General features: G+C 41.8%; 1 protein-coding gene across 1 annotated transcript in view; it reads left to right on the top strand.

Annotated features, from left to right (window-relative positions):
- Positions 1-16,128, top strand: part of LOC148144524 (scavenger receptor cysteine-rich type 1 protein M130-like) — a 43,621-nt gene extending 27,493 nt beyond the window's left edge. Inside the window, exons 11-17 of the mRNA XM_087975378.1 lie at positions 60-377; positions 488-529; positions 665-781; positions 2,136-2,243; positions 3,511-3,624; positions 4,812-4,943; positions 15,941-16,128. Coding sequence (XP_087831504.1) covers positions 60-377; positions 488-529; positions 665-781; positions 2,136-2,243; positions 3,511-3,624; positions 4,812-4,943; positions 15,941-16,128 — 1,019 coding nt within the window. The remainder of the gene's footprint in view (positions 1-59; positions 378-487; positions 530-664; positions 782-2,135; positions 2,244-3,510; positions 3,625-4,811; positions 4,944-15,940) is intronic.
- Positions 16,129-22,824: the final 6,696 nt, after the last annotated feature.

The raw sequence follows: 22,824 nt of genomic DNA, 5'->3' as shown, positions 1-22,824 counted from the left end.
CGAATTCTTGGAGATTCTGCTTTGTACTGCATTCAATAATAATCGGTTCTGTACCACAGATACGCAAGACAGTGTGCACCTGCATGGAGGAAGCAGCAACTGTTCTGGCAGAGTGGAAATCATGTGCGATCAACGCTGGGGAACGTTGTGTGGCAATTCCTGGGATATAACTGATGCTAATGTTGTCTGCAGAGAGCTGGGATGTGGCTTCGCTCTATCAGCCCGAGATGAGGCCGCTCTCTCCCAGGAGAAAGATGTTATCTGGCAGAATGATGTGAAGTGTAAGGGAAGAGAATTCTCTCTGTTGGACTGTCTCTCCGCAGCTCCAGCTAAAAGCAAGTGCAACCACAAGGAAATTGCCAGTGTAAAGTGTTCTGGTAAGATTGATGCTGACTGACGTGCGCCATTAATGTTAAAAATCAGGGCAACTATTTGATTTCCTAAGTTACATTGCCCTTTATAATTATTCGTACTTTCTGTTCCACAGGATCCGAGTTGGTGACGGTCTCCCCTTCACCTCCACCTGCGGGTATTTATGACTGATGCTATTATTAGTATTTGTGTTCGCGTTCGCCAGTGCCATTGTTTCCTTAATGATGATTATTTACAATTTTCCATGGCAGACCTTAACTATGCTAAACCCATTTGTACTCCCTCCTTTAAGGGCAGGAAAGCCCGTCTATTTCCATGCCTGTTGTCGTCTGTTCATCTTTGGGAGGCTTGTTAATCTGTGAGTTAATCGCATTACTGGTGGTCATGCAGAGAAAATTGCAAATGAAAGGTAAGCATCATATCTACCGACTGAGATAACACTGCGTCACTTTCACTGTTGCATATGTTCTCGGGGCTGTACGTTTTTATTGCACTTTTCGAGCATTTGACTGAGATGGTCACGATTGTGCGGCACTTCTTGGCTGTTTGTTTTCTTCGAGGGACTTTGCCCAATGAAACGCTAAGTTTTAATAAACACTCAGATAAATGCATCAAATCTGTAAATAGCAGTTAAAAGAATATTCTAACTGTGTGAAGTATGCATCAAGTCGCTCAATATATTTGGAGAGAAACTGAATTAACTTATAATGTGGAGTTGCTACAGTCATTATCATTGGGAAAGAAATATAATGACTGCACTTTCTTATCTTTCAGTTAACATATACATGACATTCCAGAGCAGGTCAATGATGGCAGCAACATTTCTCCGTTTCATTGAGTTATTTGCAGACTGCCTCTAAATATTTCTTCATTAGTTACTATTATTTATGTTTCTTCAGTGTCTGGGTGCTGCTACCACAACCCAAGATCATTGAGAGGATTAAGGGTCCTTTTAAGGAAACTTCCAGTTAGGCAACAATTGGCTTCCCTTGACTGAGCAAATGATACTTCTGTACTTTGCACAATAATTTAAAAGCGTTTGCTTGGGAACCATTTTCCACGAGTTGGCAATGACAATCAACACCAATAACAATCATTTTCTATCCTTTCACATGCTCTTAATTTTCCTTTACATATAGCCATAAAAACTATGCACTTAGTCTATCACGATCAATGTCATCAAGGTGCACCTTATTTCATTCGTATCACGTTTTGGTTTTTATCTAATTGTCATAATTATGCAATTGTTTAATGAAAGTAGTCCAATTCTAACAACATTATTATCAACCTTGTTTGTTAGCACCACGGTATGTTGAACATTAATTTGTAATCTCCTCAATGGTATCAAGTTTTTTTAAAAAATATAGGTTATTAGCATTTTCGTTTTTTCATTGCATGAAAGAGTTTCATTTTCTGCACTCAACATTTTCACTCACATTTGCGAGCTGAGAATTTTCTTGAATAGAAGTTTGAATCAGCAAAATTAGAACAAAATACCCAAATTTATACCAACAAGGACGTCTCGCTCTTTCTGTTTAACATACTAGGTTCGGTAACTGATGTGACATGGAAATTAATCATGGCCTGTTAACTTGTTTTTCCAAGATGTTCTCCCTTCAGCGATCAGTTAACGTTGTGTGAAGATTCTAATCTACAGCATTGTGTGAACTCGTTCTTCTCTCCCCTGGTTCTTCAGATATAAACACCTTGTTTCTGCGAGTGTTCAGCTACAAATGCTGACCAGTCTATTGTTTATTCAACAGAACTTTACCTTGGTGGCAGAGGCTCACGCCTTGGTTTGTACCAAGGAATTTATGAAGAAATTGAGAATATTCCCCCTGGCAAGAGGACGGATCACAAACATGGACCAGGTATATATTTCCTATTGTATCGTGAATCATGACTGGATAAGTATAGCTTCCAATTAATTTGCAGTCTTCCGTGATCAATGACTGAATGAACATGATTAATAGTTAAAACACAGTCGTCGTGTGTGGGAAGCTATCTCAATAACTTTGTCTCTGTCCGCATTTCGTGAGATGAAGAATTTCAATATAATAATCTCCACTGGCCTACATTCCTGATAGATTATTTCTGGCATGTATTTGAAAATGCAAACAGAACTATCAATTTCACTTCTACCCTGGTTCCACCCTGACCCCTTCAGATGGCTGGACAACTAATCAATTCGTCATTGATTTTAAAATGATATAATTTTTGCAGTAAGTATGGATTACACAGCACCAAAGAGCGGAAGCAAAATTGAGGAATCAATGTATAAACAAATATGATGAATCACAGAAGATGAGTGGTGCTGAAAGTGTGCATATGACTCTGAAACTTTGCAGGTGTTCAGATACAGTGTAAATGAATGGAAAGAAAATGTCTGGTAGATGATAAATGTGAAATTATCCATTTTTGTTGGAATAAAATTAGAAATGACTATTATTTGAACGGACATGGCCTGAAAAGTAGAGATAGCAGATTTAGGACTAAATTGAGGAGGAACATTTTCACCCACAGGATTGAGAATTTATGGAATTCCCTGCCTCATCAGATGTCTTTAGAACTGGGGTGAATAATGTTTTGAACGTTAAAATCGTGAGTAAGTCGAACTGAAGCCACGAAAAGATCAGTTATGATCTTATTCAACGGCGGAACTGGCTGCAACGGTCAGATGGAGTACTCCTGCTCTTAGATCTTCTATCATATTCCTTCCCGCAGTGGGTTCACTTGACATTATTCCAGATATTTCTACAGGCACGATGAAAGAACAATACTTTCTGTTGTCACCCTACAATTAATAACATTAAACCTTCAACTACAGTCCATAAGTCTACGACATACAGGATCAGGATTAGATCATTTGGCTCATCGAGTCTATTCTGCCATTCAATAAGGGCTGATGTGCTTCTCAACCACTTTGATTTTCCTTCTCCTTGGATGTTTTTATCCCCTTATTAACCAATAACCTTTGTATTTCTGTTTTAAATACACACTGATTGGCCTCAATAGCCATCTGTGTTCCATCGATTCGCAAGCCTCTGGTTGAAGAATATTTGCCTCATTCTAAATCTTATTGGTCATGGCTTCTCTTGGAATTCGAGTTTGAAAATAACTCTCCATTTTTATTTTTAGTCATTTATGCTTCCATTGACTCACTCAATCGCATTGAATACTACACCAGCCACAACTTGACTGACAATAATCCCGGATCTGAAAATCTTGAGGTGAAATCCAACAGCATTCCACGTGTGTATAGCATCACTTTCTGTCAATTAATTTTCGTCCTACACCCTCTATGCTGTCCAAAACTTAACGATCGCAACCCTCAGAAGGTAGTGTGATCACTGGAATGTTGGTTAAAGTGAAAATCGCTGTTTTGATACCACATGATCATGGGCATGGACTGTCCGGCTGTTTTGTTGCTCACAGAGATTATAGAGCCCATGACCTCTACTTGTAATGTGCAAAGAGACGTTCGTTCGATGTATTTGCTTTCAGGAACTGAACTCACACCCATTCCCGAGGAAGAATACGTCTCCTTAAGCTGAACACTACAAAAAGAACCAGGTTATCATTCTAATCGCATTTTTCCAGCACACCTTGGCCCACAGCCTTGTATGTCTTGACATTGCAAGTGCATCACTGAATACTTTTTTGAGCGTGTTTTGCCTCTATCACCCTTCCTGGCAGAGAGTCGAAGATTTCCTGTTTACTTCTCCCATCACTTCTCTGAAATGTATGATCCCTGATCTTTGATCTCTCCACCAAAGAGAAATGTTCCTCCTGTCTTCCCCAACTACTGTCGTCATCATTTCATGACTCATCGCAGGCATGCCAGCAATTCTGCATGCTCAGCTCCAAGTCAATAAATTGCAAGATAGATACAGCGATAGGTCTCTCAGCCCTTCGTAACTCTTCCTCCTTTCAATGAGACAATTCCAAACTATGGTGTGGCCTAAATCCAGCTCCCTGCCTTTGAAGCATGTCCATAAATACCTTTGATCAACAATGATCTCGGCCACATTTAAAATTAAGAATTGATCAGACATCAGCTAATTTTTAGGAAATATATTTCCAAACCCTGTACAGCTTTACCTTTCTTGACATCTTCCCTGAACGGTCTGGCATTAATTCTGTGTATAACACCTCGAGCTAAAATAGTCTAATCAGTTGAAGTAGTTTACTTTATGTTCCCTGTCTTATCCGGGTTATTATCTTGAATAATTCAATCAGATAACCTTTCACCTTCTCATTTCCAGAGAAAACAATCACAACTTGCACCAACTCTGCTCATTCCGTAACTTCAGAATTATGACCTAACTCTTCTGGTCTCAGTTTCCAGCACTGGCCTTATCTGAGACATTCGTCTCGTTTTCGAGTTATCGTTGTTGTGTATTTCAATTTGTATCAGTGATGCTCATCTTTGTCTCCAGGTCGAATTCGTGGTGAGTATGACGATGTTGAGACTGAAGATGCAGACTGTCATGATGGAAAGTTACAATTGGACAGTGATCCTGATGAACCCCTCACACTTACAGATGATGACAGTGGTCTTTGTTCACTCGGTGAGTTGAATAACAGATACTCACATCTTTAACCACCTTTCTATGCATTCACACTGCCATAATTCCTTTCCATTCCATGATAATATTATATTTACTGAAAATCCAAGAACAACGTCCAAACCTGTGCCTCATTTCCACACCTTGTCACTGAGAAAGCAATGTATTATTGGAAAACGATTTTTATTTCAACAGCATGAAAAACCGTCTTTAAAAAATGAATTCGATGCGATTCATCATACACTGCGTTTTGTCAGTTCTTCGAATCGCTGATGTTCACCTAATTTTGTAATTACAAATCTACAAAATTGCTGTTTCAATGCGTCATCAACTGGCTGTATGGAGGATATGAAAGATGGGGTTTTACGTGCTCAACAGTTTGAATGGTTTAGTTCTTGTAGCTCACAGGGAATACAGAGCCTAGGACCTTTACTTGTAATGTGCAAAGAGACTTGCGTTTGATGTGGTTGTTTTCAGGAACTGCACTCACACCCATTCCCGAAGAAGAATACGTCTCCTTAAGCTGAACATTAAAAATGCCAATAACTCACGGTTGCCTTTGAAACCCAGACTATCTGATCAGCTGCTTAACCATTTTAGTGTTTTCGAATGGCCTTTTGGAAAAGAAGAACTGCTCCAATGTTCCTTGTATTCCCAGTTATCCGCTTCCATTATTCTTCACTTTCTCTCCTTTTTCACAGAGAGTTGTTTAATTACTGTTGTGAGTACTCTCCTGTAACATGTAACAGTCACCACACTGACAACCACGTTCCTACGTTTCTTTGAAGATGGGTCACCGGGCCTGTAACTTTAACTTTGATGTCTTCCAAACATGTGTCCAGACATGCTGGGTTTTTTTTGCAATTCTCGCTGTTTGCTTCTGATTACGATTGGCCAAATGAGCTTCCCTGCACTGCATGATTCGATAGAACTATGATACAGCCGTTGCCATGTTACCTCTGTTGTCCAATCAGAAAATACATCTGACATCCCCTGATAACTCGCATATCGGTGGCGCCTTCACTGTTGACATACACTGGATGTGCGATCCAAACTTTTACAACGTTCATATCAAACCCACAATTGCAACGTTTCCCTCTGAGTTCCAATGTTTCTGATGCAGAGGAGAGAATGGGATGTCTCGGCTTTCTGCAAAATTCTGGAATATCTTGTGCACTATGTAATGTTGAAAATCATCATGGGAAACTTGACATTTATTTTTCAGGTCAACATTGAATACATTCGTGAGGATTGTTTAAATTAATGAAGAAAGCAACTTTTATTGTTTGACAGAGATCTATTAAATTGTTTTAGGAGTGCGAAAGAAACCATAGATATTTGTTTATCTTGCACTTTCAATCAACATCTCACCTGCAAAATCGTGCATGGCCAATGATATACTTTTGAACATTTCATAACTACTATCATTTAGGATATTGCCCAGCCAATATTCTCACAAACCAGAGGCGATGATCATTTATAATATTTTCAGTGAGCTTGTTGATTGTAGAATAAATATTGGCCCAGTGATCACTTGCTGCACATATCTCTGCCAATCTTCAGAGTAATTTCCAGGCTGTCGTTTGCATCAGCTAAACACACAGATAGAGAAACATGTCAATGTGCCTTCCAAATATGGCCCGTCATCAGTCTGACCTTCCTGAGGCAGAATTAGTCTTGTCCCTACTCCATGGAGTGAGAGTTTCAGCTTGGGATTGGTAGATTTATGTGCTGTAAATAGAGCCAGAGGCGACTTCAACGCGTGGACTTAAATTATTTTCTTTATCATTTCAGGTAGATTTTAGAAGCGATTTCAACATGGGACGTCCCAATATTGGGAGAAGTCACCGACTATCGTTTTGAATCTCCAAAATACTTTTCTCACTATAAACTGCAACTGGTTGTAATTCAGCAGCATGTACTTTGGCATTCAAATGTATATATTTGCATATATATACATTTGAAATATATCTGAAAAATTGCATGCTGTGTGTTTTAATGAGTTAAAAGTGGGTATAAACAGAGTGCATCGAAGTTATTTTTTATGTGTGCATATATTACGTAATTCATTTCTCAGTGTGAATGTTTGAAATCACAATAGTGGACGATGGTCCTGTGGCTTGTCAATGAGGTATTGAGGAAATTCCATGTGAAATTGCTTTGCTTTCTCATACCGAATGAAGGATGCTTTTAAACTTGTCAAGCCAAAGAATTCTATGAAGTGCTGTTTTGCTATTTATTGAATGAAATGGTCTGTCCATGAACTGGGAATATTTCTGAAAGTGATGTGCAAAATGTAGGACACAATTCATCAATAAAAATGCAGTGATTGCAAGTTTGTTTTGGGATTCTGAGTCCGTTTTTGATGTCAGTGCCAAGTGTATGTGTGTGAGTGTCAGTGAGTAAGTGAGAGTGGTTGTAATTAGCTGTGCTTGTGCAACTGCATCTCTGAATATGAGAATATTTGTGCTTCGGCCAGTACGTTGGAAAGCCGATTGCAGGAGGGAAGTACACAGGAAATGGAAGGGAACTTGGAAAGTTAACAGACAGAAGGATCGTGGCTTCCAATCTGCTTTTCTGTAAAGGTAGCAACGCAGGTGGGTAAGGTAAGCAAGGAGGCACATGACAAGGTTTCCTGCATTAGTCGGAAAATACGTGGTATAATTTTTATGCAGTCAGGTTGTGTGTTGTCGAACTTTAATTCGGCCACATTTGGAAGATGACACACAGTTCTGGCTGCCACTCCACCGAAATGACATGGAGGCTTTGTTGAAGCTACCACTGAAAGAACAGCGTGCAGGTGAGGGACACTGCAAAGGGTGTGCTGCATGCTCTGTTTGGAGGGGCATGTTTGGTGTGGATCGCCAAAGTTGCGAAGGTGACAAAGTTGTGGAAGCACAATTTTGTCGCGGGGTGGGGGTGGAGGCGAGGTGTTAATTTTGAACGGGCAGAAAGGAGGAAACTTCGGAAGGCTATGAATTGAGGCACGGCATGTGTGAGAGTGAGAAATGTGTAGGGTAATATTTTAAGGTGTAAACAAGCAGGGAGTGGTGGGTGAGAAAGACAGAACCGAAAAGTAGAGACAGAGATAAAAAAAAAGAGAACACATTCAGAGACGATATCTGTGACTGTGTCTCTGTGCAGTGGAGTCTCTGTTTATTTTAGATGTTGAATCTGTTGAAATAGGCTTAAACCATTCCCCACTTTCTCTCAGTCATCCCTTTTGTTCAAAATGATATAACACTGATGGTCATGTTGATGCGAGTTTCCATATGTGTGTCTTTGCATTTTGTTGTGTTTGTACCAGTGTGTCTGTACCTGCCTGCAATGAGATACACTTTATCCGGGAGGGAAGTTTGAACGAAACAATAAACTAAAAAATGCGAGAGTCAAAGGCTTGGAAGTTCTCTCGCTTCCTCTCTCTACCCCCTCCCCTAACCCCATCCTCCTCTTATATTCCAAGTGAGACAATGCCAACCAATACCAGTCCATAAGCGGCAGATATTTTTTCTTGGATAAAGTATTCAAGCCAGTGAATTTCCCAGGTTTCAATGATACTTTATTCTTCAAGGAGAAAGTGAGGTCTGCAGATGCTGCAGATCAGAGCTGAAAATGTGTTGCTGGAAAAGCGCAGCAGGTCAGGCAGCATCCGAGGAGCAGGAGAATCGACGTTTCGGGCATGAGCCCTTCTTCAGGAATCATTCTTGCATGCTGCCTGACCTTCAAACCTGCGCTTGTAGAACTTTTGTTCAATCGATCTTTCCGCTGTGATATGAGCAGAAGGAGATGAACAGACCCAGTGTTGGCCTGAGCCCTTCAAATATTAAATTCTTCCGTCACTTAGAATCTGACTCAATAAATTACATAGAATTGTAAATTGCACAAAGTGCAATTTACATGCCCCTCCAAATTGCACAAAGTTAATCATTTCTCCTTATAAAAACAATTCACAGGGAGGGGCCAGAATACAGTTGCCAGCAAATTTTCGATTTAAGGTGTACAATGTCAGGAAACAGCCCAAATATAAATCAATTCGTCATTGCAGAAGAAACTCATAGGTTTTTCAACATAAACATCTTTCACTCTGATGGAACCCGAAGTAAAATTGCAGTCATCTCACTAGTGTGTGCATGTCTGTGTACCTGCATCTGTGCGAAGCGTTTGTGCGTCAGTGTCGTGGGTACCGGTGTGCGCGTCAATATAGATGGTTGTCTTTATGTATCTGTATGCTGCTGTGAATTGGTCGCTCTCTTTCTCTCTCTCTGATGGTACGCTTGATGGCTTTCACGCTGCAGCTTCTCCTATGCAGTGGCGTTGGCAGTCCAGCAGAGGGTGGTGTTATATCAGTTTTAACACAAGGGAGTAATTGGGACAGAGACATTTCTCATCTCTCTTTCTCTCTCTGCCTTCTTCTTCTCTACTCCTCACTCCTCCATCTCTCTGTCTCCCTCTCCCTGTCCCACTCTCACCTCGTTCTTCCTTCATCTGTCCCCTGCTCCTAATCTCTCTACAAGTCTCCCGTTCTCCACACCCTCTCCCCCACGCTTTATTCCTTCCTCTCCTCCTCCTTCTGATCCCTCACTGTCTCTCACTCTTTCCCTTTGTCGTGTGCCTGTCTGCCCTGTCCCTCTTCCTCTCTCCCTGAGTAACTCGGAAAATATTATGGGGAGCAATGAATTACCAGGAGGAGGTCACCTCGTGTGATCAAGGCACAGGCTATGGTACCAAAGCACTTCTGTTGGCCTGGACTGCATAAGGATGTGTACACTTTGCCATACATTTCAGAGGTGCGTAATAGGGTGAGCCACAGGCAGTAATCAAACTAGTGCATTTGCTGCCAATTCCCGCGGATCCCAAGAACACGTCACGTGGGTTATGATTGATTGTGTTTGTCCTCTCCGTAATACCAGAAATGGGAACCATTGGTTGCTCACTGTAATGGATGTGGCTATCAGATTTCTGGAGTGTGAAGGCAAAAAGGGTGGTGGAGGAGTTGGTACCTTTCTTTACCCAATATGGGTAACCTAGGGAGATTCAGTCAGACCAAGTCTCCAATTTTGCTCCGCAGTATTTAAGGAAGTCATGGCTACATTCTGCATGCAGCACTTTAAATTAAATGCGTACAATCCTGAATCCAAGGGAGCCTTGGAAAGGTGGCATCAGACCCCGTAGATCATGTTTAAGAGCGAACTGTCAGGGCTACCCAAATGCTTGGGATAAAGGTATCCCATTCACATTGTTTGGATTAGAAATGCAGAAAGCCTCCACCGCTTTCTCTGGCAGCTCATTCCAAACACGAATCATGTGAAAAAGCTACACTCAGTTCCCTTGTAATCCTGTCCCCTCTCACCTTAAACTTATGCCCTGTGTGTTTGGTTTCCCTCACCCTGGTGAATGAAAAGCTTTGGATACTCACGTTATGTATGTCAATCGTGATATTGTAAAGCTTTACAATGTCATCCATGAGTCACCTACAATCCGGGGAGAAATCAGTCCCAGCCTATCCAACCATTCCTGGCAACAGAAACCATCCAGTTTAGATTACAGCATTGTCAAACTTTTCTGCTTTCTTTTCCAATTTAATAACATCCTCCCTTGAGCAGGGCTTGCAGAATTGAGCGTGGTACATCAAAAGTGGCCTCACTAGATGCTGTGTCCTCACCAGATACATACCAGGAATGCCAACGACAGCCAGAATGGGGTAGTAGACACCCTGAATTATCCAAAACACGTCCTGATTTCGAGATGTTAGAGATATCCAATTCTGGGAATGCCAGTAGAGTCCATTGTAGAAACTTCAGTCCATTGTCGTAATGATCACAATCAGTCACTCTCAGAATCCAATCTCTTCCTCTGTCTGTCGAGACGACCGTCCCCCATTACTGAGGGAGTTGGCACAACCACTGACATGGCAGGGTAACACGCTGCAAGGAGTCTCTGAGTATTAAAGGAGGAGAGTGCCCTCCAGGTACACAGCGATAAACTGTGGAGCCTGATGTTAATGGGAGATGGAGAACAAACAGGTTCCATTAACCCATTCCATTCCAGCAGCGTTCTACACAGTAACATCGAACGTCTGCCCAGTCTCATTGGTACCTCCGTGGCTCACTGGGGGAGTCAATGTGACACGTTTCAGATACGAGAGTGTTGTCAGAGGACTGGAGAAGTGTAAATTACCCAGGCCGGGTATTCAAAAAAATGGAATGGATTTGTTTAATTTTTAATTCATTCACTGGAACTGATGTGTCTTTGGCTGTGCCCAGCATGCTGCCTGACCTGCTGTGCTTTTACATCACGACAGTCTCGACATTTATCATGCTGTCCCTAGTTACGTCCATGAGAAGGGAAGGCGTGCGACTTGGAGGGGACTTGAAGGATAAGGAGCAGCAGATGGCGGAACACCAATCCCTGCAGGTTCCCCTCCGAGCCCCTCACCATCTCGACTCAGAAACATATCGGCTGTTTCTTCTGTGTGAATTGGTCAGAATCCTGGAAATCCCTCTCGAAGGGTGATTGTGGGTCGACCCTACAGCACATTGACTGTAGCAGTTCAAGAAGGCAGGCTCGACCCCCGCACCTTCTCAAACACAGAAAAAAACACATGTACACACTTTTGAGACCAGAAGGGTGCGGAGTTCCCAGAAGGAAAGTGACGTGTTGTTCCTCCAGCTTGCACTGAGCTTCGCTAGGTTATAGTAGCAAACCTGCGAGAGATTCTTTCCAGAGAACAAGGTGGTGATGAGAACATTCCCAACGAGCCTTTGACCAATCCTTTGTCTATCCAACTATTTTCATCTCTCATTGTCCCACCTCACTCCATTTTTCACTCATTCATCCGTCCCCATACCTTCTCCAGGATATATATCAATAGCTTCAGAGCCAAAGCCAATTCTGAAGGAGGTCAGTGAACCCGAAACGTTAACTATGCTTGCTCTCCACAGATACTGCCAGACCTGTTGAGTATTGTTTTTTAACAATTTCTGTCTGTTTCCGATGAATGTTTCAGTGCAGGACAATTTGGGAACAGTGATCAAAGTTCAGTATGTTTAAGGTAGGTAGAATAATGATCATACAGGTCCCCTGGTAAATGTTTTAGTACAGGGCAAGGCAAATGATAAGGTCATCAGGCAGTAACTGGAGAAATTAGATTTAAGGGATTCTTTTCAGGGGAAATCTAATTTTGTCAGGTGGGAATCATTTAAAAGTCAATGATCAGAATTCGGAATCACGTGGAATCAGAGTAGATTGGGAGAAAGCATTCCCGAAAACAAATGGGACAAGCAGGTGACAACAATAGTTTAGAGATCTGCAAAAGCAGCGAAGATGGACGTCAGGTGATGGAAGGCACTGCCTGGAAACTTGGGGAATGCAGATTGAAACTTGCCACAGCATTAGATGAATATGGAAGCAAATATTTGCAAGATTATCCGATTAAGACAGGACACTGGCATTAGGTAATCATGAGTGTTTGAAAAGCCAGTAGAGACACCATTGAGGAGAAAGTGAGGTCTGCAGATGCTGGAGGTCAGAGATGGAAATGTGTTGCTGGAAAAACGCAGCAGGTCAGGCAGCATCTAGGGAACAGGAGAATCGCTTAGAAGGGCTTATGCCCGAAACGTCGATTCTCCTGTTCCCTAGATGCTGCCTGACCTGCTGCGTTTTTCCAGCAACACATTTCCATCACAGACACCATTGGCCGAACAAACTCATCCCAGTCTGTAAGGCTATTGCAACTCAGTGATTCTGTGACAGACAGACTGTCTTCAAACGTGTAGCCTCAGTCTTGGATCCTAATTCACGTTTGTTCGCACTGATTGAATCTCAAACTGATCGTTTCTGTCACGCTGAATCATTCTGTTAGACGTTTGTTTACCAGTAACTAGATTTCAGAAATTTTGTGCGACCGTTCAGGATTTAAGGTGTTAACATATTTATAGATTCCCAGTTGACATGAGCCTGGAGCTGAGATGTGCTCTTCCATGTTGACGCCCCCATTGAGATTCTGTTGAGTGTATATTCTAATTCCGAATTTACTGCTTTTTCCATCTGATATTTTTTATTTTAAAGGAGAAACAGGCGACAACATTAGAGTACAGAATTTACCACGGTACCAGGTGTTTCCTGTTGTTTGAACAGAAAGGCAAGACGCGCAGTGACGTTTCTGATGTTCTGCAGAATGAGAAGCTGCCTTTTCATACACTGAACCTTACATAAATCCTGCCAAATTCCAAATTATGATCTGCTGTAAAATATGCTTCTGCGTGTTTTTTTAACAACATGCTACGGCTCTTCGATGCAATCAATTCATTGGTAACGTCCAGCATTTATGATATCAAAATGTGTGTTCATGCATTTTGCCTCTGTCTGAAAGATCAGATTTCTTCAGATGATTGGCAATTTGCCCTGTATCGTAACACAACCCATATATGATGTGAAATTCTGCAGCACATCTGCGAGACATGGTGCAGGCGCTGTCTTGTAGATGACTAGATCAAAACAGCACAGGATAAAATGGAAATTGTTGATAATGTGAATGAATGTAGTTATAACGCTAAACTGTACCCAGTTTCTTAACCATGGCCACACGATCAAAGTTCTGATGGTGTTGGCAATCTGAATTAATAACACAGAAGATCTGCAGAAACTTGGGACAAATATGATTTTAATGTTTCGAGTCCATTGACTGTTATTCAGACCTGAAGCGGGCTGGATAATGCTGATTTATGTGCAATTTATCTAAGATGCTCAAGGGAAAGAGATGTGGAGAGTGAGCAGAGAATAAGACAGAGACAGGCCTTATAGTAGTAAAGGAGCGATGTGGATTCCAAATCGGTATTGATGATAAGTGTGACAATCAGGACGTCACTGATCAGAGCACCTACAGTTTCATTCAAAACACTTATGTATATTACAAACAACTGAGTTACAGCACTGATGCTGTTGTAACAACATTGATCACAGACTTTCAGGGAGAGAAAATAACACACACACTTCCACAACTTCATTTTGTATTCTGTGATTATCCAATTTTGTTTCAGGTATTTTGTGATCTACACTTCCGTAAAGAGTGGTTACCTGCAAAAGGATAATTTGACATGATGACCTTTATATCAATGTCTCTGCACTATTTATGTCCCGAGGTAGAGCGCGAAATGGGCCACATGTGTTCCTATGTTAACCAAAGGACAAATCCAACTAGGCCAAGTATTGTCCAAACCGCTTGCTTTCAGTCAGCAGCCATGTGTTGGAAGGGGTCACCAACAGTGTTGTCAAATAGGAACCACACGGTAATAAAGTGTGTGCTGACTTCCAGTCTGAGTTCCACCAGGGCAACTTAGCTCTTAATCAAGCATCGATAATGCTGGGAAACTCAACATGTCTCGCTGAATCTTAGGACAGGGAAACATAGTGATGGAGTACTCCCAATGCCGGACTGGGTGCATCTCCAACAAAACTCAAGAAGCTTGACAGCATCCGGACCACAGCAGCTCGAGTGACTGTGACCACATCCACAAAAATCTACTACCATCAGTAACAGCAATGTACAGTATTTTCACAAGGTACTGAATAAATTCACCAAGGCTCCTCAGACTGCAGTTTACAAACTCACGAGAAATTCTACCCAGAGAATAAGGCCGGCAGATATTTGGGAACAGACCAAGTTCCCATCTGTGCAATTCATTATCTTAATTGAAATTATGTCGCCATTCCTTCCTTGCCGTTGGGTCAAAATCTTGGAAAATACCTCCCTCACGGCATTGTCGGTCTAACCGCAGCATTTCGTGTTCAATGTTTAAAGAACCCAGTTCATGACGGATTTCTCAAGGGGAAATAGCGATGGGTAATAAATGCTGGCAGAGACAGCGCTGCCCCTATCCAGTGATGGAATTTTAAACAGAACTGTGAAGTTGATTACAGGGAAATGGTCTGAGGTTCAGGTCATGATCTGCATTTCATTCCATAATTGAAGACACCAGAATATCTGAAATATCCCTCTTTCTGCTCCACATGCCCCAAAGTGCAATGAAAGAGTTGTCTGAACAGCAGATTGTCCTGAAACTATCGCTGATCTTCTTGTGCATTGTTCCACCCATTTCAATGAAACTGTTGGTAGAATGAAATGACGCTAGATATCGATTTACATTAACAAATGGTTTCAAAATTTCAAATTCTACGTTTTATATCCATGAAGTTAGAAGTCATACATCACCAAATTAAAGTCTGAAAGGTTCATTCGCAATCACAAGCTTTTGGAGTGCTGCGCTTTTATTAGGTGACTTCATGGTGATCCTCCAGTTGAACACATTACCAATCTTCTCTCTCTCTCTGTATGTCCCTCTCTCTTTCTCTCTCTCTCTGTCTCTGTCTCTATCGCCCCCCCCCCTCTCTCTCTCTCTCTCTCATACGAATGCAGACCGATAAATTTGTGTTCTCATTGGAAAAAAGGCTAAGTGGGGATTTGACAGAGACATACAAGATGATCAGAGGTTAAGACAGGGCAGGCAGTGAAATACGTTTCCTAGGATGATTTCGTCAACTTGTAGGAGAAGGCATAACTACAAATTGAGGGGTGATAGATTTAAGACAGATGTCAGTGGCAGGTTCTTTCCACAGAGAGAGGTAAGGGCTTGGAATGCCCTACCTGCTAATGAAGTCAACTCAGCCACATTAGGAAGATTTAAACAGTCCATAGACGAGCACATGGATGATTTTGGGATAGTGTAGGGGGACGAACTGAGAATACTTCACAGGTCGGCGCAACATCGAGGGCCGAAGGGCCTGTTCTGCGCTGTATGTTCTAATTTTACCTTCTACATTTAGCTTCCACAGTTTTCACGCTGGTAGGAAACTGATGCATCTTTCTTGAATGTACCCAATGACATCCCAATCTTGTCGAGAATTCCACTCACAATTCCCTGAGTGCCAAAATCTCTGTGCAACCCTATGAAATGGCAAACCTGTATCTCAAGACCATGACCCATTTTTCTCGATACCATAAGCCAGACGAACATCAAACCTGCATCCTGCATGTCAAGGCCGTGAGAAGTATTTGCGTTTCAATGAGATCCTCACCAATGATTGTGGACACAATGAATACAATGTTTCCTTCCAGGACACATCTGCTATGCTCGATATCAGTCTGGTAGATTTCACTGCAACTATTCCAATGCAAAGCCCTGTATCTTAGGCAAGGCGATCAAAACGGCACATAATACTTCAACGGTCTCTGCAATGTTCTGTAGAAGCATTTTTTTCTAAAAAAAACCTTTATTCTTGGACTGAACCCGTTTTTCAAAGAAGGTCAAATTCGCACTTACCTTTTAGTCTCGGAATTGTTTCCTTGTTTTCAGTTAATGGGGTACCGGGTCATCCGTTTCTCTTTGTTCATTATCACTAACATACCTTTAAATATTTATTTTACTCTCTGGTGTTCTATTCTCTCCTGTTTTCTGTCCAATGTCGTTAACCTTACACTGATCCGAGTTAGACGGCATCTTTCACGCATTTTCTCTTTGACTCAACTTGTCCAGAAGGCCTTGAAGCCTGTTTGTAAGGTTCTGATCAGCAAACCTCGCAAAGTCACATTTGATCCCCTCATCCAAAATCGTTGAAGTGCGCTGTAGATAGCTAATGCCCCACCTTCGATTTCCCATACACTCCGTTTATCACCTCCTTCCCACTGAAAATGCACAACTTTTTCTATCAGTGAGACAGTTCTCTGTCCTGACCTGTATGTCACATATCATAGCGCAGGTTCCAGTTCTGTACACCAACCTCTTGCGCTAGATTTTATCAAAAGTGTTCAATGAGCCGTCGATATCACATGGACAGATTCTCCCATATTCAATATAAAAGTTCCCTCATCAAAATATTGTGGAATTCTCAAACCACGACTTCTCTTCCATAATTAATTTCAATTTTGTCTGCCCCAATTGATGCTTGTTATCACATTGTTTATGGTGGACGCTACCTTGTTCAGAATATTGCAATTAACCGGACAGCCTGTTCATCCCTGTTTCTCCCTTCCTCGAATTTAGAACAGACAGTTCATATTTTCCATCCCTATTCTTCCAGACTTGTTTCTGTTTCAGAATCTGGAAACTTTTGCATTGTGACAAGCCAAAACCTGTACTAAATCTATTGCCATCTCAGTTAGTGGCAAAAAATGCAGTTTACCAGTCTCCACGATTCATTCTCAATGAAAGCCTTCAGTCTGAAACGTCGATTCTTCTGCTCCTCGCTTGCTGTCTGACCTCCTGTGCTATTCCAGCGCCACACTGTTCGACTCTGATCTCCACAATCTACAGTCCTCACTTTCTCTGATGAAGTGACAAACTTGTTCCATTCTTGTATAACTTAGTCTACTCAGAGAGTCGGAGTGGCGTGGAATTCACTGCCTGTAACTGTAGCAGACCAGCCAACTTTAAGTGCATTTTAATGGTCACGAGACGGACGTATGGATGAAAATGGACTCCTGTAGGATAGATTAATTCCACAGGTCGGCTTCGGATTGATTCCACAAGTTGGCGCAACATTGAGGGCCAAAACGGCCTGTATTGCGCTGTAATGTTCGATATTCTACGTTCTCCGCTCTACATGTACAGTCACAGTTGCCATGATGTCAGGCCCTTCAAGTTTGAAAGATGAGGCATATCAAGAGGAAATTTGATATTTGTCAAACTTGAATAATTTGAATAATTGTTGTATTGCACTGTTTCCGTCCCATAAGAGCTGACCATCCAAGGAGGGAAATCAACATGATTTGAAATTTGAGCAGATTTTGCATAGGATGAGGAAAAGAAAACAATTATTTCCTCTCGCAACTGGGTTGGACAAATTCTACCGAATGATCCTGATGAGTAAAATATTAGAAAGTATAGTGATGGAGACGAGGGAACAAGTTTGCAGAAGAGACATAGAAATTACGAACTGTAGTAAAAATAAGATAAGGTTTTTGGGGACTTTTTAAAGTCTTTCTAAAAGTTAATTCAATGCTTAACACTTTTAGAATAACGGAAAGCTGATTTTATAAACAAACAAGACCAACATTTGAAGAAAACAACAAGTTGAGCAGCGTGTGTGGACACACAAAGCGAGTTAATATTTTGAATCAAATGTGATTATTCTGGATAATGACAGTTTTTAATACTGTGCACAGACGGGGGAGGAGAAGAGACTGAAACAGGTGGTCTGTGTGCTCAGAGGATAAACAACGGACTGATAGTTATAGTAATAGACAGAATTATGACTCAGAATAGGTGCTAAGGATTGGAGGAATGAGATTAATGTGGGTCTGCTGTGCTGAGACCAATGTCGACAGGACAGGAATATATAAGGGAGGAAAGGGGTTACTTGTAATGTAAAGGAAGGGTAGAGGTTCAGCTCTGAAGGTGTTAGTCTCCATTTTTAGTCCTGAAGAGTGGAAAGTGACGAAATGGAAATTGAGCTCTTTCTCCAGCTGCTCGTGGAGATGCTGAGTTGCAGAGTATATTCAAAGATTCTGAGACCAACAACCTCCTGTGGTGGTGTGATTCTGTGATATGGATTCCGGCGTGGGGACTCGCTTCCAAGTCAAATCTGAAGCGTCATTGATCTGTTAAGATGAACTAGCGTTTGGAACCCGGTTTCATTGTATCCATTAATGGTCACAGCATTTCTCATTGGTGGAGAAGACAGAGTTTACTCAATAGTCTGCTCACATCAAAATCTATTGGTTGATGGAAAGAAACACGAGCCCCTGGATAAGTCGTGGTGAAGGAACTAACTGTTACAGAAATCGAGGAGTTACTTGATATGTTAACTGCTGCTCAGTATCTGTGATCAGCATTCAGCTAACGTTCAGATTTGATCTGGAACCACCAGCTGGGACGATGTTTGTAAACCTCGTGAACTTACTTCTTCTGCAGCTATTGAACTGTGAGTTATGGTCTCTTGAATACATTTTCTCAACCATTTATAGGTCAATGATTGGTAACATACATGTGGCAAAAATATAATGATCAGTCTATGCGAGATGAAATAGTGGCATGATAAGGAATGAAATTTATTTTGTCTTCATTATTTTCTGACTTTTTATGGAACTGATTCTGATGCTTCAGAGCTCCCCAACCACAACCCCCATTCACCCCCAATCCTTGCACTTATTCGTAGTTTCCGTACAGATCACAGAGTTGAAAACCTACTCAGACAATTCGGGTGTGTTTGGAAACAGTGCCCTTCGCTGCTTTAACAGTATGTGTGGTCGGGAAACCTGCTGAACAATATCTACCTAATTTATTCGTCAATATTTGGGAGAGTGTAAAATAGAAACTGAATATCTTTGTATTTCTAGGAGCTTGATGTGCCACTGATTTTCGTTAGTATTTCGTCTTTTTATATTCCAAAACTTTCTGGATACTGATGCATTTATATAGCGCCGTTGACAATGTCAGTGAAACAAAGGAACTCTGGGCCAATTTGGTACATTTTGTTGTTGAGACAGTTCTGCAATTTAGGAAACGTGACAGGCAAGTTCCTCCGAGGAAAGTGTAAGAAACATTGCTGTGACAAAGGGCGCAGTTAGCCGTTCGCATCCTCAGTGGAACAAAGGCGCTGTGCGCTAATTTGTTATATTTTATTGTTCAGACAGTTCTGTAATTTTGGAAACTTGGCAGGCAATTTATTCCATGAAATCTGTTAGAATTGTCGCTCTAATAAAGAGCACAGTTAACTGGTTATCTTCAAATAACCAAAGCGAAACATTCACGCTGCTTTCTGTCTGCAAATATTGCCAGATCCGCGAAGTATTTCCAGCAATTTCTCCTTTGTTTCTGATTTCCAACATGCACAGTTCCTTTGTTCGCCAGTTTTGTTATTCACTGAATTTGGTCGAATGATTGGCACTGGCCAGGCCAATATCAAAAGCTCTTCTTCCTGGACTGGGAAAGTTGTTGAAAAAATTCCGTCAAATTACTGTAAACATTTTTACACAAAGATGCTTCTTTTCTCTCTCCAAATAAAAACTGTATGTATAAAATACCTTTACATACATAGGTAGTCATTGAAACAGGTCACTACTGTACCGCAGTTAAAAAGTGTGGTGCTGGAAAAGCAGATCTGGTAAGGCAGCATACGAGGGACAGGAGGTTCGACGTTGCGAGCATAAAATCTTCATCAGGATAAAGATCTTATGCTTCAAACGTCGACTCTCTAGCTCCTCGGGTTCTGCCCGGCCAGTTGTGCTTTTCCACCACCACCCTTTTTGACTTTGATCTCCAGCATCTACAATCCTCACTTTCTCTTACTTCTGTACAATCCTGTATGAAGGACAAACAAACACTGGAATTTGTCTCTCTACAGCAACACTCTAAAGGCATGTCTTACATGGATAAGATTGTAACTATATATACTTGAGACATTAGGGGGGTCTGGTAACTGAACGGACCCCCATATACCTTCTGCAGCAAGACCTAAGACAGTGGTCTTTCTCCACTGCCTTAGTGACAGCTGCCCCAACCTTTTATACATCCCTCAACACTTAGTCCTGGTCCTTGGAATGTGCCACTGTGCAACCCTCATTCGGGGTCAAATACTTGCCCTGGAATACCAAAGAGTTTAATGCCAACAAACGTGCATTTTTCAGCGATTTGGTGCTCTTCCAGGTGCAGTTGTTTGTTTCAGTGTCGGGGTGTGTCTTGGGGAACAGACCGTAGACCACTGTGTCCTGAGTCAAAGAGCTGCTTGTGAAGAGACTCGACAGAAAGTACTACATCTTTCGCCAGACATCTTTTGCAAAGGACCATTCCAGTAGGATATGTTTTAAGTCCCTACCCGTGTCCCCGCCACCCTTCCAAACCCCGCATTCACTGAGAGAGCAGTGTGGGTAGCCGCACACTAGCTAGGTGTACATGAGAGTTCTGGCAGTTTGTGCCCTTCCCAAGTGATGTCTTCGTGCTTGTTAGAACGTTCTAATGGTGAAGCATTCTGCCAAATGACTAGGACAATCTGCTGAGTGAGCAACCCGACAGGATCGGCCCTCTCCTTTTCCCACAGAGAATCGAGGACGCTAAGGTACGTGCACCAACTGACCTGTGAACCAAACTGCTCCTTCAGCGCTGACTTTATGCTCAAACCGGTGGAATCGGGTTTAAACAATTACCTTTCTGTGTCGGGGCAAGAGAGCTGCAAATTGAGGCAGGGCTGACAGTAATATCATTTTGTTGGCAGAGTTTACTCTTCGAAAATTTGAACTCACTTTAAACATATCTCCTATTCTCTGATGAGAGTTGTGCCAGACTTACTTTTAGACATGATGTGAATAGGAATATGGAGGCAGATTAGGCGTCTTATCTTGGTTTGAATTTTTGTTTTGCTGACGGTGTTATCACTGAAGGAAAGCCAAGAAGAAAGCAATTTTCAATCTTCTAAAGAAATTCTGACCAGCTGTAACGGTTGTCTGTTACATTTGGATGCACCGGATTCTGGGCTAACAGTGAACATGGTGTCAGTAAAACACCAGTCAATGTCACCATTGATTGAACTCACACACAAATGGATTATACTCTCAGATTATACCTGTGGCCTGTGTGACCGTTTTGTGATATTATTCATAGAACTAGGTGACTTTAATGTGGAGGTGCCAGTGTTGGTTTGGGGTGGACAAAGTTAAAAATCACACAACATCATGTTAGAGTCCAACGGGGTTTATTTAGAAGCACTACCCTTCAGAGCGCTGCTCCTTCACCATGTCGTTGTGCTGATAGAGGAGCGGCACTCCACAAGCTAGTGCTTCCAAATAAACTGGCTCGATTATAACCTGGCGTTGTGATTTTTACATATGTTACTTAATTCACGTTCGCTGCATTCGAGATTTATTCCACTATTTGATGTGGAATTAATATGTTTACCTCGATATTGTTTTACACTACGATTTTCATCACGCAATCCTTTCAAAAATGAAATATCCAAAATAAATCCTTTTCCAACTTTATTCTTAGTGACAAATGGGAGAGGTGGAAATCATTATTAGGATATTTATTTCACGACACTTTTTTTTTAAATTCAAAACTGTGGGAATGTCTGGTTTGGTAAATGTTACATAAAATCCAACCAGGCGGCGGTGACCTGAACTCATGGTCCACTGCATTAGTTGAGGCTCGGTTCATCATCATATGTGAGGAGAGAATTACAGAATCATGATCAAGTATCAGTGAAGGAACAACGACGCCATTCCAATCAGGATGGGAAATTGAAAGTGCCTGTACTTTTAATTTTCTGTGCACCTTGTTAGCTGGTGCGGGTGCAGTTTTGTTCGGTTGTGTGAAGGTGTTTAGCTGAGTTGTTGCCGTTAACATTGATGGCGCAACTTCTGTGGCTGAATCTTGGTGGCGAATGCTTCAAGTTGTTCAGATAATGGGCGGTGTGTAAATGAAGACGATTGCTTTGTGCGAAGTGCCTTCCAGCTTGTGAAAATATGTTGCAGTTAATGCAGCAATGTAAGCAGCGAATGTCTGTTAAGCGCGCTGGTTTGTATGTTGCTCACAGTTATTACTCTTCAGAAAGTGAATAATGCTGAAAATCTGGCACCTGTTCTCCACTTGTAGTGAAAGGATGGGCATCCTGCTTCAGATTATTATATGGAGCAGCATGTCAGCTCAGTTGATTCCAGCCTCGGGCGACTGACTGTGTGGTGTTTACACATTGTCCCTGTGTATGTGTGGCTCTCCTCCAGGTGCTCCGGTTTCCTCCCACAGTCCAAAGATGTGCAGACCATGCCAAGTTGTCCACACTGCGTTAGGTGCATTAGTCAGAGGGAAATGGGTCTGGGTTGGTTGCTCTTCGGAGGGTCAGCATAGACTTGTTGGGCCATTTGTCCTGTTTCCACTCCGTAGAAAGTCTAGCTTTA

This window comes from Chiloscyllium plagiosum, unplaced genomic scaffold (genome assembly GCF_037043375.1).
Source record: "Chiloscyllium plagiosum isolate Xiang-an unplaced genomic scaffold, Cpla_swu_hap1 HiC_scaffold_27, whole genome shotgun sequence".
Taxonomy (NCBI): Eukaryota; Metazoa; Chordata; class Chondrichthyes; order Orectolobiformes; family Hemiscylliidae; genus Chiloscyllium; species Chiloscyllium plagiosum.
Note: the sequence above shows the minus strand (reverse complement) of the source record. Positions and strands in the feature narration are given on the sequence as shown.